This window comes from Mesoplodon densirostris, chromosome 9, assembly GCF_025265405.1.
Source record: "Mesoplodon densirostris isolate mMesDen1 chromosome 9, mMesDen1 primary haplotype, whole genome shotgun sequence".
Classification (NCBI taxonomy): Eukaryota; Metazoa; Chordata; class Mammalia; order Artiodactyla; family Ziphiidae; genus Mesoplodon; species Mesoplodon densirostris.
The window spans coordinates 22,394,324-22,414,625 of NC_082669.1; the positions used below are offsets into that span (position 1 = coordinate 22,394,324).

The 20,302-nt window shown below is 40.1% G+C and overlaps 2 protein-coding genes across 3 annotated transcripts in view; one reads left to right on the plus strand and one right to left on the minus strand.

The window, feature by feature from the left end:
- Positions 1 to 541: 541 nt before the first annotated feature.
- On the minus strand, positions 542 to 2,605 carry MPLKIP (M-phase specific PLK1 interacting protein). The gene is made up of 2 exons (XM_060108265.1): positions 2,106 to 2,605; positions 542 to 1,079 (listed from the first exon to the last, which is right to left on the minus strand). The coding sequence occupies exons 1-2, from the start codon at positions 2,442 to 2,444 to the stop codon at positions 879 to 881; spliced, it is 540 nt and encodes a 179-aa protein (XP_059964248.1). The 5' UTR covers positions 2,445 to 2,605; the 3' UTR covers positions 542 to 878.
- Positions 2,606 to 2,779: 174 nt separating this feature from the next.
- SUGCT (succinyl-CoA:glutarate-CoA transferase) overlaps positions 2,780 to 20,302 on the plus strand; it is a 690,281-nt gene continuing 672,758 nt past the window's right edge. The window contains exons 1-5 of one of the 2 annotated variants that reach the window (XM_060108016.1): positions 2,780 to 3,035; positions 12,977 to 13,028; positions 13,929 to 14,002; positions 18,026 to 18,111; positions 18,975 to 19,025. In XM_060108016.1, the coding sequence (XP_059963999.1) occupies positions 2,780 to 3,035; positions 12,977 to 13,028; positions 13,929 to 14,002; positions 18,026 to 18,111; positions 18,975 to 19,025 (519 nt within the window). The remainder of the gene's footprint in view (positions 3,036 to 12,976; positions 13,029 to 13,928; positions 14,003 to 18,025; positions 18,112 to 18,974; positions 19,026 to 20,302) is intronic. The other variant, XM_060108018.1, reaches the window with a different exon arrangement.

Genomic DNA, 20,302 nt, shown 5'->3' on the forward strand with positions numbered 1-20,302 from the left:
ATAGTTATTGGATTAAGACTAAAATATGACCTAAGCATGGCCAATCTGTCTTCACTGAGATTGACAGAGCTGGGAAATGTTCTCTTCACAATGGAAGTGACTTAAGACTGCTAGTAGCCATCTTCCTGGGCCTCAAGAGAAAATGACTCCACAATACTGGGAGATGTGGAGTGGAGAATTTCAGACGCAGAATTCTTTAATATAGCTATGCAAGAAGTAGGTCTATCCTTGTCCTCTGCAGTTAAATGAGTATAAAGGGTATGAATACTTTTTTTTATTTAAGCTTAAGCGGGTTTCTGTAACTCTCAATCAAGTTTCAATGCATTTTTACAAAAGCATTACATAAAATATGCATGCAGAACAATGATTATAATATGAATAGAAATCTCCTTTATTCTTTTCCTTTACCCCCTTTCCCTATAAACAAATATAGAACTGTCTACAGGACAAAGGACAGTCTATTTCATTTTCAAAAGTAGTATGCAAAATATATACTTACGAATTCTAACTATGTGATTACAAAGCATTATTTTAATAATTTTTTGGCATATGACAAAAGCACAATATAGCTAGAAAGACAAAATGTTTTATTTTGAAACATTGGAAAAACATTAAAAGACAAATGTCCATCATATAACCAAGAATGTTAAGTATTTGGAAACTGTCAATCTTCTAAAATTGGTAGGCACTTCCAGAGAGCTAAATATTGCAAATTATCCTACCATATGTCTTCTCTAACACCAAAAATACTTGGTATGATGAAGGAAGACACAACTAATTATTCAAAGTCACCATGTTAGGGTTCAACTTAATTACAAGCAAAAGTTTTGTCCAAGATGTTCCTGACAAATGAAGCTTCCAGTTGAATTTCAGAAATGTTAACAAAAGTATCTTCCTTTTTTGCCTGTGAATGTTTGAGTATTGCTGTATTGTTGGCTTATATCCACTACAGATACTGGTTCTAGGCCAGCCCAAGGGTCTTCAAGCATTGAAGGCTTGAAATAACTTTCCAACTCATTAGACATTCTCTTTTCTCTACCACGCCCTGATCCAAATGGTGTAGATGTCCTTGGAGAACCCTTTAGAAAAAAAATCATCAGTTAAAAAGACATTTAGTAGAGGTAACTGGTACTTTTTCTTTAGAGGCTAGAGGGGATCACACTGCTAGTTAAAAGTTGTGTCTTGAACCCAAATACGTTCACTTGCAAAGTCCATGCTTCCTTCAATCTAGTGTTTTAAAAAAGTATTTAAACCTATTTGATATACTAATTTATTGATAGTTTTATGCCCACTGTTACTTCAAATCCTTTTGGGTTTCTAATGTAGTAACCTTCCCAAACTATAAACTGGTGAAGTAATAAATTACTTGTACTGTAGTCTTCCCTCAGTATTTCCCTATTGCTTCTGGAAGCAAATTAATTTTTTTTTTTTTTTAACCCTACAGCTTCAAAATTTCTAGAACCCTCCCATCTCATTAGCTCCACACTCAAAGGGATGGGTTTGGTTTAGCATAAGTTGGAAAACTACCAAGCATATTTAAGATGTAAACCACAGAATCCTAGACATACCAGAAAGAAGCCTTAGAGCAGAAGCCAATGTAGTTGAAAAACTAAGGCCAAAAGGAAAAAAAAGAAAAAAAAAGAAAAAAAAGGGAAAAGGTGCCAGCAACAGAAAAAAAAAAAGGGGGGGAAAAGGTGCCATCAGTAGGATGATGGCACTAGCCTGTAACCCTAGAGATGAGCTCTATGCCGGGGATTCATTCGCTTTTTTTCCTCCTTGGAGACCGGGGACTCAGAATAATTTACTGCAACGAACTGGCCAGGCCCCTGACGAAGGAGAGGGAATTAGGGAAATCTGTGTTTGAGCGGCAGTGTACTGGCTAAAAAAGCAGGAGGACTATAGAAACAAAGTACAGCTCTGCAACTTTTTAGAGCATTCTAAAGAAAGTTATACTTAACTTCTCTGAGCCTCAGTTTATTCATCTGCGACATGGGGCTAACGATAGTATCTCACTTCATAGAGGATTCAAAATAATCCACGCAAAGGGATTATTAGTACCATGCCTGCCATACAGTAAGAGCTCGGCAAACGCTGGCTATTATTACCTGGGGGTGGGTCTGCTGCTGCCCTGGGGAGTAGCCGAATTGCTGCTGGGACCCCGCGGGGGACTTGGAGTAGTTGCCAGGGTAGCCGCCAGGGGACGGAGACCCGAACCGGCCCCCAGGGAAGCTGCCGCCGTGTCGCGGAGAGTGGCTGCTCCCGTAGGGCCTAGACCTGGGCCCGTACGGCGGCGTGTGGTGTGGACTCCCGTACCCGTCCCGCGGGGATGGCGGCCGCGCTCCGCCTCCGCCCGGGGTACCCCGGAAGCTGCTCCCGCTACCCCAACCTCCTACACCCGGGCCGGGGCAAGGAGGAGTCGGGGGTCGGAAATTCTGTCGGTGCATCTCAAAAGACGAAGACGAGTACCTCACTGGCGCGTTCTCCCGCCGGAACTGTCGCGACCTAACGTTCACAGACACTTGGTGGTCCTTCACTAAAACAGTCCTCCGCCCGCCAGCCCCATAGAGCACATTGGTTCCGGCCTCACAAAGGTTCCTCTGGGGCGGCGGGATAAGTAGGTTATCGAATTGGGTACAGATTCAGCTGATTTAAGTGAAGGAAGGAGGAAGAAAAAGGATAAAGGAAAGGGCGAATCCCATTGCTGGGTCCAAGCAATGGCCTCTGCAGTGTCGCGGGCTTTGGTTGCCACTGACTGACGGACTAGACTCCTGCCGAGCGGATGGAGGGGGGCCCGGAGCGCTCGGCAGGGCCGGACCCCTCCCACCTGGCGGGGGGCGGAGACCGAGGTGTCCGCGGGCGCCCCCAGTGGCTGCGGGTCGCGCGCGCACTTCGTTCTCCCCTCACGCAGGGAGCGAGGATTTCAGAGGGGTTCGCGATGCTGGCGACGCTGGCGAGGGTCGCGGCTCTGCGGAGAACCGGCCTTCTCTCCCGCCGGGGCGGCGGGAGGGGGCTGTGGACCGGCCGCCCGCAGTCAGGTATCCTCCGAGACTCGGTCCGGGCGGCGAAAGGGACCCCAGCCCCAGCCTCCCCACTCCGGCGGCATCCCGAGGAGAGCGCCGCGCTTTCCAGAAGTATCCGCTGCCCCCTCCGCCCGCCCTTTGGCCTTTCGCGTCTCCCCTTGCCCTGGCTCCGCGGTCGCCCCGTGGTCACCCTGCCCGGCGTCCGGGCCTGGGTCCGGCCCCTGCGCGGTCCTACTGGGCTGACTCGCCTCTCTCCCTTACTCCTCCCCCCTCGTCCCCCAAGTTTAAATACCTTGAAAAATGCACCCCCAGCCACATTTCAGGAAGGGTTTCAGACTGCACTTTAAATAACTCGGGGGCGAGGCTGTGCTCGCAGAGGCCGGGCTTTACTCCCTTCCTTGTTCTTGTTAAATGCAAGCGGGTAGGCGAGTTGGTTAGGAAGCAGAGAGCCTGATTTTCAAAAGGAGGAACATTTGGCTAAAGCGCTTAAAATAACGATCGTTTCACAGACTTTTGGTTAAAAAGAAAAGTGTGATCATTCAAGAATGACCCCTAATGTATAAACCCACCTTTGTACCGAATACCTGTCTCAGAATTTTATTTAGAAGATGAAATTTAGATTTACTCCAGTTTTCTAGAACTTTCTTTACACCCTCCGAATCTGGGAATGATAGTCCACTGTGAGTCTTGAAACCATCTTGTAGGAAACAGAATCTTAAAGAATTTTCGGACTCATTTAATTATAGCCTAATGGGTAGCCTGGACCTGTGCTTTTCAGCCTGTGAACCTTCTTGCAGGTGCCACTCCTCACTGTCCATTTGACACATTCTGTGATGTGGCAAGCCGCAGAATGGGATGTTTTCTCAGCTTCCATCCTTGATGAATGGAGATACACACTTTTCCGTGGTTGTTTGTTCTGAGGGAATTTGGTTCATCAAGCTTTTCCTTTAGATACAAGTTGTAGAATCAATCAAGGCAGGATAATGCCATCAAGGCTTTGTGATGCAGTTAAGGCCCGGGGATCCCAGATTATTCACTTTATTATATACTTTTGTCCTGGCCAAAGCTAAGCACCTTTCTGGACATTGTCTTTGGTGCTTAGCTTAATGCCTGGTAATTGAGCTGTCAGATATTTATTGAATGAATGAGTGGGTCACATCATATTGGTCAGTGATTCTCACCTATAATGCCCCCTTTAATATCATCAACTAATCTACATACTGGGGGGAGGGAGCAGAAAAATGAGGGTGGCAGGGATCAAAATTACCTTTGTTAATTTTTAAATAACTGGCAAATGTTTTACAGAATTGAGTGAAGTACTGTAAGTTGTCATTTTACTTGCCTTACACTTTTGGAATGCTCTTTCCTATAGTGATACACTGCTATCTTCTACACATATGAACTTGCATTAGAAACGGGGGAGGTAGATTTTGACAGGTAGATTGCACATGACAGTGTGCCTGTCATCATGTTTTCAGGTATATATGAGGATTGAGGAAGAGTACATTCTTAACAATTATGTGAAAACTCCAGATTCCACTTGGATCACTTCTGAGAATAGGCAACTTGCCTTTTCACAGATGAGAAATTGTCCAAGAAAAGTGAAGTGACTTGCTTGAATTCACATAGCAAATGGATGTGGGACCAGAACTCAGGCTTCTTGAATCCCAGGCAGTTGTCTTTTTTCCTAGGTAAATAAATATGAATTGACACTCAGTCCGTCCTTTGAAAAATGCAATAGATAAATAAACATGTAAAATTCTGATAGTGGTACCACGTAGCATATTATTTTAGATATTTAGAGATTAGTAGATACAACCTTAGTATTGAACTTTTGTGAATGTAGCTAGAATCTTCCTGAGTATTAACCTGGGAATTGCAGTCTGGCTGCCTGAACTGGTGGGTCTGAGGTCCCCGGATACATACTTGTGTTGGTTATTTATATGGTGGTGAGTTCAGGGGAGGAGAGATGAAGGAAGTTTTATGTTGCATTACCTGGAAATAGAAAAGTGAATTGGGATGATGTATATGAGAGTTTGGTGGCTGCCCCATGAACTAAGTCTGACTCCTGTGGAGAGAAAAGAGCACGTTAACATTTTCGTGAGTAACACAGGTATTGTTCCCACAAAAAGAGAATTGCAGCACTCTTTAGGGAGGACCAGCATTAGAAAACAGGATCCTCAGTAGGATAGTGCTTTTATTGAAGACACTGTCAGTGGCTAGGTGCTGTCTTCAAGTGGCATTGTACACAGAGGACATCAACAGGCAAAACGTCAGGAACTTTCTCAGTTCCCATGAGTTATATGGGGAGCCCCCAGATTAATTGGTTAACTTTGTGGTGGTGCATGTTTTATAAGTTTTGCATGAATACAAGTAAGAGTACCACTAAGGAAATTTAAGTGTAAGTGAAAATGGGGCCTTGTCTATTTCTATAAGACTGAGGATCTTTATTTGGGTTACCTAAGATTTTTTGGTGTGTCTTTTTTCAGTAGATTAAACAAATTTTTTTTTTTTTTTTTGTAGAGCCTTTATGAGAGCAGAAGGCTTTGTGTTTGAAGCAGGAATTGGGGTCTCGTAGCTGCTCCCTCTGTCCCCTACTTTAACTGCCTCCCTGAAAAGACACTTCTGGGGCACTGCTAAGGAATTCCTAGGGCTCTCCAGAAAGGGTTTGAAAGCCAATATTTCAGGTAGCTGTCAGGTATTAATGAGTGCTGCAAAAGTAAATACTTTGGCTAGTTTTTTTTTTTTTTTTTTTTTTTTTGCGGCACGCGGGCCTCCCACTGTTGTGGCCTCTCCCATTGCGGAGCACAGGCTCCGGACGCGCAAGCCCAGCGGCCATGGCCCACGGGCCCAGCCGCTCCGCGGCATGTGGGATCCTCCCGAACCGGGGCACGAACCCGCATCCCCTGCATCGGCAGGTGGACTCCCAACCACTGCGCCACCAGGGAAGCCCTAGTTTGGTTAGTTTTACTACTTATTACCAAGGAGTAAATATTTTCATGTTTCTGCATGGTCAGGGCTTTCTAAGCCAAGGAAACTAGAGCCTGGGTTAAAGGGCAAGCCTTGGAAGTTAAAGGATGACTGAAATGATTGTTAGAGAACTCTCAGGAAGTTTATGTTTATATTTAAAAGGGGTATAAAACTCAGAGCCTTGGAGACATTCCCAAGATTGAGATTGTAAACCCAGGGAAGTTTATCTTTCCCCCTGGAGACATTTATTTATATTCCAAAGGGTTAGAACCCAGGGACCATCCCCTTTTCTTCCAAAGGAGAATTTGCTTACATTAGGGAGATAATCTTTCTCTGCTTTTCTTGGGGGAAGGTGGCTGCTGGGCAGCTATCCCATACAAACTAATAGATTTATAATTTTGGGGACCTTTCCTGTGGTTCAGTCCTTGGATGTGCACGCCTAGTCCACCAGCTCTCATGACGCCTGTGGCATATTAGGTGTGGGAAAAATGGTGCATTTCTTGATGTAAGTAATAGAACTCTGATCTCTGCTTCAAAACCTCATGGTTTTGAATACATATAGATATTAAAAACATATATATATATATATTTTTTTTTGCCATGCCGCACGACCTATAGAATCTTAGCCCCCTGACCAGGGATCGAACCCGCGACCCCCTGTGTTGGAAACAGAGTCTTAACCACTGAACCACCAGGGAAGTCCCCCCAAAAACGTATTTTTGATGATGAAAGCACTTCTTAGGACAGAAGAATGTATTTAATAGTTTCTATGTATAGAAATTTTTGTTCCGATTTTAGTATATGTGCTGCTGAAGGGAGCCCTAGAAATGTTTGTACAGTCATCCCTCAGTATCTGCAGGGGATTGGTTCCAGGAACCCCCTTTGGATACCAAAAACTGAGGGTGCTCAAGTCCCTTACTATATAAAATGGTTTAGTATTTGCATATAACTACACAACCTGTGTATACCTAAAATCATCTCCATATTACTTATAATATCTGGTACAATATAAATGATATGTAAATAGTTGACAATACGGTACAACTGCTATGTAAATAGTTGAGGGAGGTGCAGCATATTCAAATCGTGCTTTTTGGAATTTCTTGGCATTTTCTTCTCCCAAATATTTTTGGTACACTGCTGGTTGAGTCTGCAGTTGGGGAACCCACAAATACAGAGGGCCTACTGTATGTATACTTAGAGCATAAGCTTTGTCTTAATATTTCCTGAAGCCTTTCAGGTTACCTCAGTTTTCCTTATATAGGTTCTGTTGTCAGCTGTTCCATGTTGAAGGCTGTCAGTCGTAGAATAGTAAAGGCATCTCTGGGATTGATTAGCTCATTTACTGATACGGTGAGGCCTGCCTTGAATGCAGTAGACCACTTAACTATCACTTATGTAATGTTCTATTGATAAAGCAGGTATTAGAAGTAACTTGTTTTTGCCTCTGAGAGCCAAACTACTGTTAATGATCTTCTTTTCAATTCTAAGCATGTATCCACCGTCCATAGTAGTCAAGCACAGGTGAAAAGTATTATACATATTTATTTCTTTTAGACTAATATTCTTCACCCATGGGTAATGCAAGTGTTAATGCATTAACTCACACTTATAAAAGTTTTCATTGAAAATAATAAAATTGTTGAGAGAATACTTTGACATGAAGAAAAATGTAAAAGTATGATTATTCTTTTCCAGACACAAATGTTTGTTTTAAAAGGAGTAAGTAAAATTTGAATGTCGCCAGAACTGGTATCTTTGTATTTTTCCAATTATAAAAACAATATGTACCTTTTGTAGAAAACCTGAAATGTTTAGGAAAATAGAAGGCAAGAAAAAATATTAGTCTCTTATCTAAGAAGCAAATACTTAATATATATATAGAAAAAAATAAACCTCACATACTTTAAATCTTCAAATCGGAAAATAAAAGCTTTTTAAAAGGGAAAACCAACTATACATGAGTATTTATATAATGTGGGGTTGGAAAACCATAATACCTGTACAGAAGAGTTAACATAGCAGGCCTCAGGCTGCTATCTTTAGAAAGACCTTCTTACAAGTGTGGCCCTTGTTTGGCATCTGGGTACTTGGCACTCGAACTGCTTCCTAATTAATAAGGGTGCCTAGATGATTTGTACAATCAGTGTGATTTATGGATTTATGGTGAGCACCTGCTTTTCTTCTGGGAGTCCAGAATTTTGGTGCATGATGAGCAGAGAGTGCCTATGTGAAAAGCCCTTAATAAAACCTTTGGATTCTGGGTCCATAATAGACTTCCCTGAGCAGAAACATTGCACATGTTAACTGAATTTTTTTTGTTGCTGGAGAAAGAAGCAACAAAAGAAGCTTGGCGTGGCCCCTCATGGGAGGGAGAGAACATAAGAAGCCTGTGCATGGATTTTTCCAGACTCTGCCCGTCTTTTTCACTGACTGATTGGGTCATATATCATTTTGCTGTAATAAACCTTTAGTCATGAATACAACTATGTGCTGAGTCCTTTTAGCAACTCACTGAAGGTGTGGGTAGTCTGAAGGAACCCTGAAACAATAGCAAAGGCAGAAAGTAAAAGAAATGATTTTTTGAAAGTGAAATTCCAAAACCATCTAAAATACCAAACAGCAGATAAAGAAAAATTACTTTTGCTAATTATGACTCATAAAAGGTTAATATTCTTATTACACGAAGAATCCATACAAATTAATAAGAAAAAAGATAAACATGCCTGTAGAAATATGGGCCAACAAGAAGAATAGATTATTTTTGAGAAGAAAAAGAGCAAGTATTAAAAACAATGTAATTTAGAGGTCATTAAATAAATGCAAATTAAAATGGTGGTAGCATGCAAATTTGTAACTGTTAAATTTACAACAAACAAGTAAACAATATGCTCCCCAAACCAAGTGATCATATACAGGGTTATGGAAGATGGTGGAGAACACTGTTTTCATATACTGCTGGTGCAGTTAATACTGTTAACATATACAGTTAGTATATGTTAATACTGCCTTTCTGGTGGACAGTTTGATGAAATGTGTGAAAAGTTTGAAAGAGTTTATAACATGAACATGGCTAGGTCACCTTAAGACCTTCCTCTGTCCTTGGAAGCATGCTCTTCATCTCCTTTCTCCATCCCCCAAAAGTCTAAAAGCCTTAGAGAATAATTTTTATCTTTACTCCTTAAAGAGAAGTTCCTGGGAGGGCTCTGTAGCCCTTCACAGAAAGCATCCTAAATTCCCTCTAGACATCTCCTGCTTGTCAGAATTACCCATTGGAAGCTGTTGAAAACAAATCATGGGCTTGTTTCTTTATTGTTTTTGGCCCTGCCATGCAGCATGCCGGATCTTAGTTCCCCCACCTGGGATCGAACCTGCGCCCCCTGCAGTGGAAGCACGGACTCTTAAATCACTATTTCATAGTGATATTCGATCAGTTTGTTTTATGATGACTTTTTTTTTTTTAATGTCTCAGTAGTTGACTAGTACCGTGGGGGAGGGATGCCATGATTGCTGTCATACAGATGAGCTACTTGTGTGGGCATCTGTCAATTATATCTACTCTGGTGCTGCTGAAGTTTCTTTGTGTTGTGGAGACCTTAGGGCCAAATACCAGGGGAGTTCCTAGAAGCAGCTCTGGCAAGCATAGATTTGATGGCAACTTCATTGTAGTTAAACTGCTTTATATGGTTACTCAGCTGTGATCATCATAATAGCTTTCCATCCTAGAGGCCAAATAAGTTAGAGCAATATACTAGCTGCTCAGTATATCTTAACAAATTATGTTATAATAGATGCTCTTTTCAACTGTTTTTTCCCCCTGTAATCAGCCTATTCTGGTCTTTCACAAACAGGCAAAATATGGCTGTAGATATCTTTTTAAAGTATAGAGTATTGAGAATCATATATGTTATTTTCTGTTCTTTGAAATAATCATGAGTCATGTGTTTTTCTTTTGTTTTCAAATCTGGATTATCTACTTTAATGGGTATTGTGACTGTATAATACAATGATGACGATGATGATAACAACAGTTGTTGATTTTTAGTGAGCATTTACCATGTGCCAGGAAGTGTACTATGCACTTTACATACAACGTTCCATTTAATCCTTGCAAGCTCTATGATGTAGGTGTTTCAAATGAGGAAACTGAAGCTCAGAGAAGTGAAGTTACCTTGGTCAAGGTCACTAGGGTAGTAAGTAGTGAAGCAGAGAATTAAATCCAGTCAGTCTCCAGGGTTTATGGTCTTAACTGTTTAAAACTCATTAATTGATTTTGACTTAATTGTGCTCTAGAAGTCCTTTCTGGTTATCTTCTCAGATAATAAAAGTAAAATTCTATTGCCTGATGTTAAATTAATTCATTTGAAAAGTTTTGTGTCATTAAACAAAATTTATTATGGTTGTGAGTTGATATTGGTAGAGAAATATAGACTTCTCTTTATAGATTTATAATGAAATGAGATTTATGGGTTGAAGAGACTTCTAAATATATTTCCTGCATCATTTGAAATAAAACAAGGGCCCCAAAAGAGATGAGTACATAAGACCAGTAGTTTTGGAGTCTTATGTAACATAAAGAATTACTTGTCCATTCATTCCTAATGATGTCAAAATATCTTCTCACATTTGAGGTCTTTTTCTATGTTTTATTTTCTCTAAAATATCTTGTTTTCTCTCTCATTTTGTTCTTTATGTTTTCACTTTTTGATTTTCCTTTGTCTTTTCTTTTTTGCTGATTATACACTTAATCACAGTTAAGCAAAATTACAGAAATAAATAACTTAGCTAGTGAAAGTTCTCCATAAATTCTTACCGCAAGATTTAACCACCAGTAGAATTTTATGAATGCTCCTAGAAATACCATGTATTATTAATATTATTATGTATCTTTACAAATATAGGATCATATTATACATTCTATTCTACAGCTTGATTTATTTTTTAACTTAGGAATATATCTTGGTGAACTTTACATGTCAGGGTATGTAAATGTCTCATTTTACTTGACATCGGCACAGTATTTTTTTATATGGATGTGCCGGTGCTTACTTAACGTTTCACCTTTTGGTGGATTTTTGCACTGTTTTGAATATTTTGCTTCAGTATTAAAAACAGTGGGCCTCCCTGGTGGCGCAAGTGGTTGAGAGTCCGCCTGCCGATGCAGGGGATACGGGTTCGTGCCCCGGTCTGGGAGGATCCCATATGCCGCGGAGCGGCTGGGCCCGTGAGCCGTGGCCGCTGGGCCTGCGCGTCTGGAGCCTGTGCTCCGCAACGGGGGAGGCCACAACAGTGAGAGGCCCGCATACCGCAAAAAAAAAAAAAAACAGTGAGGCAGGGGAAGGGGTAGTTAGGGAGTTTGGGATTGGCATGTACACACTGTAATATTTAAAATGGGTAACCAACAAGGACCTACTGTATAGCACAGGGAACTCTGCTCAATATTATGTAACAACCTAAATGGGAAAAGAATGTGAAAAAGAATAGATGCATGTATATGTGTAACTCAGTCACTTTGCTGTACACCTGAAACTATCACAACATTGTTAATCAACTATACTCCAAAATAAGATAAAAAGTTAAAAAAATAAAAGCAGTGAGGCAATTCACAATAGAAGATATATGAATGGCCTATTACTACATGAAAAGATTTTTAACAGCATTAGTCAACAGGGAAATACAAGTTAAAACCACAGAGAAACATCATATATGCATTAGAATGGCTAACCTTTAAAAGATTAACAGTACCTAGCGTTGTGAGGATGTGGAGTTTCTAGAACTCGCGCTGTTGTACAAACACTTTGGAAGTCTGTTTGACAGTTTCTTAGAAAGTTAAGCATAAACTTACCATATTACCCAGCCATTCCACTAGGTATTTACTCAAGAGAAATGAAAACATGTCCACACACGGACTTGTACACAAATGTTCATAGTAGCTTGATCCACTGTAACCTAAAACTGGAACCAACCCAGTGTCCATCAACAGCTGAATGGATAAACAAATGTGGTATATCCATAGAGTAGGATACTACTCATAAAAATGCAATAACGTTTGGCTTCCCTGGTGGCGCAGTGGTTGAGAATCTGCCTGCTAATGCAGGGGACACGGGTTCGAGCCCTGGTCTGGGAGGATCCCACATGCCGCAGAGCAACTAGGCCCGTGAGCCACAACTACTGAGCCTGCGTGTCTGGAGCCTGTGCTCCACAATAAGAGAGGCCGCGACAGTGAGAGGCCCGCGCACTGCGATGAAGAGTGGCCCCTGCTCGCCACAACTAGAGAAAGCCCTCACACAGAAACGAAGACCCAACACAGCAAAAATAAATAAATTAATTAATAAACTCCTACCCCTAACATCTTTAAAAAAAAATTCAACAACGTGGATGAGTCTCAGTATCATAATGCTGAATGAAAGAAGCCAGACACAAAAAGGGTACATAGTGTATGATTTCATTTATATAAAATTCTAGGAAATGCAAACTAAAATGACAGAAAGCAGATCCATGGTTGCCTGAGGTTGAGGATGGAGGGAGAGGTAGTTTGCAAAGGGCAGGAGAAAACTTTCAGGTAATGGAAAGTTCTGTTTCTCAATTCTGGGTTTGGACAAATGTGTAATGACATGTATCCATCATTACAGTATACGGAGTATTTTCAGTGTCCTAAAAACCCTCTGTGCTCAGCCTATACACCCTGTCCCCCCATTTTTAAATTTTTCATTAGTTTGTCCCATTTAAAAATTTTTCATTAGACAGACTATCTTAAGTGTAGCTTTGGACTTTATTAAATTGGGAATAATCTGGTCTTAGAGGCTTTAATTTTTACCGATTGATTTCGTTGGACTGGGTCAAGGTTTCTGTGTTATATATAAAGCAGAAATGTGAAGGAAAATTTATTTATTTGGTAGTAATAGATATTACTAAGAATATGAAGAATTCTGCATGATTCCTTCTGACAATTAGTAATCAATTTAAGTATTTTCTGTCTTTGCCAGATACTGACAATATGAAGCCATTGGAGGGTATAAGAATTCTGGATCTAACAAGGTTTGTATTGGTTCACCTGTGTTTTGGTGATTGAGTTTCCCCCCTTCTTTAAAAAGACATTTATTTCTTGGATTATAAGAAGGTGTTTATAAGCTTATCATTGAAATTTTGGAAAGAAAAACCAAGAAACTTTCCTGCAATTTCATCATTCTATGAGACAATTAGTATAATACTTATACATTTCTTTCCAATCTGCATATTTATATATAACTTTTGAAAATAAAAACTGGAACCATATTGAAATTACAGGTTTATCCACATTTTAAACATAATGTTATATTTTGAGTATTTTTCCATGTCATTCAAAATTCAACAAAAAATATAAGAGGGTTTCCCTGGTGGCGCAGTGGTTGAGAGTCCGCCTGCCGATGCAGGGGACACGGGTTCGTGCCCCGGTCTGGGAAGATCCCACATGCCGTGGAGCGGCTGGGCCCGTGAGCCATGGCCGCTGAGCCTGTGCGTCCAGAGCCTGTGCTCCGCAACAGGAGAGGCCACAGTACTGAGAGGCCTGCATACCGCAAAAAAAAAAAAAAAAAAAAAAAAAAAAAAAAAATAAGATATTTTATTACAGTATATAGTTGTCACATAATTACTTAGTCATCCCCCAGTGTTTTTATATTATAAATGAGAGACTTCCTTGTACATAAATCTTTGCCTCAGGAAATCGTTCAGTTTCTTCCTTAGGATAGAATTCTGGAAGTAGAATTACTTCATCAAAGGGAATATACTTTTTAAAGCTCTTGATACATATGGCCAAATCACTTTTTTGAACAGTTTTAACAATTTTAATTCTTACTCACATTATATGAGCTTGTCTATGTTGATGGACTATTAAGAAAAGAATTAATATAAAAATCTTAAAGATGGTAATGAATTTATCTATCATTGTTAACATTGTAGAGTACTGGCGGGACCTTTTGCTACTATGAATTTAGGAGATCTTGGAGCAGAAGTTATAAAAGTGGAAAGACCAGGTAAAACTACTGCTCTCTTTTTTTTTTTTTTTGCGGTACGCGGGCCTCTCACCGCTGTGGCCCCTCCCGTTGCAGAGCACAGGCTCTGGACATGCAGGCTCAGCGGCCATGGCTCACGGGCCCAGCCGCTCCGTGGCATGTGGGATCTTCCCAGACTGGGGCATGAACCCGTGTCCCCTGCATCAGCAGGCGGACTCTCAACCACTGTGCCACCAGGGAAGCCCAAAACTACTGCTCTCTTTAAAACATAGAAACAAACTAATAAATATTTTTAATAGTTCTTTAAATGTCCATGTACCTGTATGTGGGATGAGGAGAGAATTGAAATGAAGTGATTATTTTCCCTTCTCCTTTCTTTATTTTCCTCTGAACCTATACTAATATTAGATCTCTTTCTACTCTTTATACGTGCCAAGGGCTAAGGCCTAAGCCAGGTCCTTCACATGCACCTGGAAGCCTCTGGTAGAAACTGACGTGCAACACGTAAATAATGATGATGCTAACAACAGTTAGTGCCAGGCACAATTCTAAGCACTTTGCCCGTACTAATTTATTCAGTCTTTACAACAGCCTGTGAGCTGTTATTATTCCTAGATTATAAATAAGAACACAGAGACACAGAGAGGTCACGGGATTTGTCCACGGTCACACAGCTAGTAAGGAATATCCAGACACTCAGCTCTGATCCTGGCCCTCCTGAGCCCCACACAAGCCTTGCTGCTGAGACTGAGGTTAGAGCGGGCCTGGCCACCTTCCCTCACTGGGGGACGAAGAGAAGGCAAGAAATTAGCATTATTATTTATTCCTCAAGATATGTTGCTTATGGATCTGGAACAGAATTCCCAAATTAGTGAAAATGGTCTAGCCTTGAATAGTGTGCATGTATCTATAAGACCCATAAGAGACTAGTTTATAATTACATCAACATATTAATTTACCGTAAGTGATTAAACGCTATAAAGTAGAACACATGATCTAGAAGATTCAACTTTCTGCTACATAGATCTTCTTAAGAGGCCAAAGCAGTTAGCAGAAGATTCTCTGATCAGCATGGGGAATCTTATATATTTTATATTATATTTATCTGGCCCTGTGCTTGTCAGGCTCCAGGTGATAGAAGAGCCTGGTGAATTCTGCTTTCCAGAGATAATGCTTCATTTATCCAGTCAGTGATATTTATCGCTTTTGGTCATTGCTGGATACATGCTGAATAATGTTTACTTTCTAGCTGAACATCTTTTTTTTTCTTTTACAGGTACCACAAAACTTCTAATTTTCACATTGCTATCCAGTTTTAATACCACATACTTTCTAATTTCAAGCATTGGGTCTTCCATTTCTAGATGGAATAGCCAATCTAATTTCTGTTGCTATTTCATTTGATCACTAGGTTAAATATTTGTACAGTTGGCCCTTCGTATCCACGGGTTCTGCATTTATGGATTTAGCCAGCCACAGATTGGGTACTTTTATGATCTGCGATTGGTTGAATCTGCGGGTGCTGTACTGGTGGATATGGAGGGCCAATTATGGGACTTGAACATCTGCCAATTTTGGTGTCCTCAGCGGGTGCTGGAGGCAGTCCCTCATGAATACTGAGGGAATGACTTTATTTTTATTAATTTTAGAAATCACTACTCCCTGTTTGCTTAGTCCTGTTTCTCCTTTGTACTTTTTCATTTCCACCCTGGGGGACCCTTTCCTCAGTCTAGGCCTTTATTATGTCCCATAGCCATACACTAGGCATCAAGCTTTGTTCCTAGCAGATGTTCATTGCTCTTTTTCTTACTAATTGGTCTCCCTCCTTTAACCCTTTTGCTCAGTACGTTTTAATGTTCATATTATGTATTTTGTTTTTTCGAGATAGTTATTCAACAGACATGAAGAAAAGTCCCTTGGCAGTATTTTCACATTTCAGTCTCTTTTAGTGTCCACTTCCTCAGTTCTTAAATTAAATTTCGTTGTAGTTTTCTGACTTGGGACTTAGATTATTCTTATTTGAGTAATCAAAGAGCATATCAAGCTTAAGTATGTTTTTTTCTTCTCTTTTTAGAGTCTTTCGGTGGGTGTAAATGCTATGCCTGCAGGGCCAGGCAGGTAACCTAAATGAATGAAGGGGGCTGGGCAACCAATGATGCTGCTGTTATTCCAGGGTTGTCACCAGGAGGCAGGCATACCCAGGCAGGGATGTTGGTCTTTGTTCACTGCTGTGTCTGCTCTGCAGAGAGCAGTGTTTGTGACATAGTAGGCACCCAATAACTATTTGCTGAATGGATGAATGTGTTGAAATATCATATAAGAAAGGCAGTCTGAATTTTTATACTATCTCTAGATTTTGAAATCATGGCAGATAGTTAAAAACTTTAAGTTGTGTGTGGGTCAAATAAAACATGTCTCTCAAATTGCCAGTTTTACCAGTTTGTGACCTTTAACCTTTATTTCATTTCATGGGCCGTCAGCACATATCCTATCCTTCCGCGTCTCTTAAACCCAGGTTATACACCAGGACCAGGTGGGGCAGGAAAGCCATGTAGGCCTCCAGTTTAGATTTCTGACATTATTTCCACCCAAGAGTTGAATGTAAACATTTAAAATAAGCTGTCTACTTTTGACCTTATCTTGACATTGCTCTCTTAAAAACAAAATTTTTTTTTTATTTAATGTATTGAGACTTTGGAAAAAATGGATGTGGCTGGACTCTCTCCTGCCTCTGGGAGGTCCTGTCTGATCTTGAAGATCCAGATTCACACATACATTTTTCCGTGAAGCCTATAACCGGTTTATTACTAGGAGGTTGTCTTTGTGGATTCTTGTAGTTTATTTTTTCCCCTGACGTTTTGAGCATGCTGTTCAGTTTGATACTTACTATTTATTGCTTTGTGTTGTTTATCAGTTCATCCCCAGTTAGAACTAATGCTTCTTTTCTCCTCTGTCCTGTGTTCTCTCTTTCTCTTGTGAGGTTTTTAGTTTTTTGTTTTTAAGTAAAGGAGTCTATTCTTTAGCTTCTGTTTTGTTTTCTAAAAGGCTGTGTCTGTTTTTCTTGATCAGTTTCAGTGGGTAAAGTCTAATGGGCTAATAAATTAATTATATCATTTAAATGAGATTAGAATTTAAACTTGAACCCATATTCACAAATTCTCTCTTATTGGGGGGCTAGTAATACTTAGGTAGTGATTAGTTTCTAATATCAATATTTAATCAGAACTCATAAAAATCTTAATTTAAGTAATACTAATTTGTGCCTATTAATTGTTGATTCACTTCTGAGCTCCATCTACATTGTTTGCTTTTTGTGCAAAGAAAACTTTTTTTCTGTAACTTGATAGTGTTATCTTTGAATCAAACACAAGTACTTTTCAGAATCATTTGAAGTAGATGTTTAGAATAAAATACCCTATTTTTTATGTTTTTAAACTTTTACTTTGAAGCAAGACCTAGACTACTAAAACTTTATTCTAAATAGCATCTTAAATTACTGACATTTACTATTCAGTAGCTTATTTTGCTTTTTCTGATTTATTGCTACAGAATTTTAAAAATAGAGTTATTTATCATTGTTTTATACCTAGCCTCAGATACCACTTTATCATAAAGACTTACTTATCATTATCCTGATTTAAATTATATTTAGCAAAAATATTTTGTAGACCCAACATTTTGTTTGCACATTTAATGCTAAAAACACTGAAAGAGCTGACTTGTTTGTTGAAGTAGGAGAGTAATTTTTTTCCCCCTCAGACTTGCCATTTATTAAATCTAAAGACTGCCAGTAGGATGTTCCCTTCTGGATTTTGACTTTCAGGGATGGATTTTAGTAAAAGAAGCTATGGGAGGATTTAGTGATTTACACGAGCTTTTAGCCTTAAAGAGTTTGGGCAGTCCTAACAAGGTCCCAAGGCCACTTTAAGTTGCTAATTCCGCTGATCTTGTTTAGGCATCTGTGAACTTACATATGAGTAAGCCTGTTGATTTGAAATGTCTCATGATGTTTCAAGGTTACATAGTTCATACTATTATTTTCAGGAGCTGGTGATGATACACGAACTTGGGGTCCACCTTTTGTGGGGACAGAAAGTACTTATTTTCTCAGTGTTAACCGAAATAAAAAAGTAAGAATATTATCCCCTTTTTGCTTTCTTTGTGTAATTCTCTCTTTAAAAAAAAAAAATTATTTATTTATTTATTTATTTTTGGCTGCCTTGGGTCTTCGTTGCTGCATGCGGGCTTTCTCTAGTCACGGTGAGCGGGGGCTACTCTTCGTTGCGGTGCGCGGGCTTCTCATTGCAGTGGCTTCTCTTGTTGCGGAGCATGGGCTCTAGGTGCACGGGCTCAGTAGTTGTGGCTCAGGGGCTTAGTTGCTCCGTGGCATGTGGGATCTTCCCGGACCAGGGCTCGAACCCGTGTCCCCTGCATTGGCAGGCAGATTGTTAACCACTGTGCCACCAGGGAAGCCCTGTGTGATTCTCTTGTAATAACAAAACTTATGATATAATTGTGGCTTGTTTATTTCTACCCCTTTTTGTAGATATAAGTAATATTCCCAATAAGGTGAAATTTTATTTTATTTTATTCATTCACCAGTTACCAAGTAGAAACAGTAGAGCTTTTTATTAATTTTCCTTCTCTACTAACTTAAAACATTTTTTGAGAATTTATAATGGTTTTTAATGGAAATGATTTTATTAAAGTGAGGAATCACTTGATTTGTTACATTTGTTATTCTTTTGGAGATTACTAATTGCCTACATTTGGTATTATTATTTGAAAAATTTTTACTATAATCCTTACTATCATCCTAACATATCTGAATTGAAAAGAAAATCAGTAAAAATTATTTAAATGTTTCTTCGTGAGGAAAATGCATTTACTTTAAGAGGAGAAATCTATAATATGAATGGCTCTCTTATTGAACTGTCAGCAATAAGAAAAATTTTTAAGATACTATTTTAATATATATATTTTTAATTTTTAGAGTATAGCTGTTAATATCAAGGATCCAAAAGGGGTGAAAATCATCAAAGAGGTACAGTATGCTCTATAGAAGGCATCTTGTCACCTGGGTTGTAATTAGGGATTTGAATATGAGTAAAAATGTTTTAAAACATTATTTCATTGGCAATCTGAAATTTTGCTTTAAATGCCATTTGAGTTTAACTTCGTTTTTGTACTAAGTATAATTTGCTTGATAATTTCTGGTATATTGTGTTTAACATTTCTCCATAGTGTCAGAGTGTTCAGTTATGGCACTAGTGTCCATTGACTGAGTGCCTGCCCTGCATCAGATCTTAGGCCTGGGTACTTTATTCGTATTATCTTCTCAAATCTTCAGAATTTTCCTTGTAAATGAAGTATTATATCCTCATTTTCACAAGAGGTGAAATGAGTCTCAAGGGGCTTGAGTGATTGTCTACAGATCACATAGCTAGTAAAGGGAAGAGCTGAAATTTGTACCCTAGGTCTACATCACTGTAGAGCCCAAGATTTTTCTAACACTTACTCAGATGGCTGATGTGTGCAGACCTGATCTTGGCATCTTTCCTTGAGGGGCCAGCACAATGGTTAGGGGCATACCCCAGTGTTCTACTGCTGGTATTCAAATCCTGCCTTCTTTACTTACTAGCCATGTGACTTCAGGCAGGTTACTTAACTTCTTTATGCCTCAGTTCCCTTATTAGCAAAATGGAGACAGTAATAATACCTACTTCTTAGGGTTGTTAGAATTGAGTTAATATTGTGTAAAATGTGAGGAAGGGTGCCTGCCATAGTCATAGTCAGCACTCATTCAGCATTAACTATTATTATTGTTCCCAATGCACATGAAGGTGGATTCATCATGTGAGATAAAACTTGTTTGCCATACTTTTTTTTTTTTTTTTTTTTTTTTTTGCGGTACGCAGGCCTCTCACTGTCGTGGCCTCCCCTGTTGCGGAGCACAGGCTCCGGATGTGCAGGCTCAGCGGCCATGGCTCACGGGCCCAGCCGCTCCGCAGCATGTGGGATCTTCCCGGGCTGGGGCACAAACCCGTGTCCCCTGCATCGGCAAGCGGACTCTCAACCACTGCGCCACCAGGGAAGCCCTGCCATACTTGTTAAAGTTTGAAGTCTAGGGCTTCCCTGGTGGCGCTGTGGTTAAGAATCCGCCTGCCAAGGCAGGGGACACGGGTTCGAGCCCTGGCCCAGGAGGATCCCACATGCCGTGGAGTGGCTGGGCCCATGCGCCACAACTACTGAGCCTGCGCTCTAGAGCCCGCGAGCCACAACTACTGAAGCCGCACTTAGAGCCTGCGCTCTGCAGCAGGA

Bases quoted from the DNA above. Each gene is read 5' to 3' on its own strand.
- MPLKIP (XM_060108265.1), bottom strand. From the start codon at position 2,444: ATGCACCGACAGAATTTCCGACCCCCGACTCCTCCTTGCCCCGGCCCG. The intron at 1,080-2,105 runs GTAATAATAGCC...TTTTTTCTAAAG, and splicing joins AGCAGCAGACCCACCCCCAG to GGTTCTCCAAGGACATCTAC.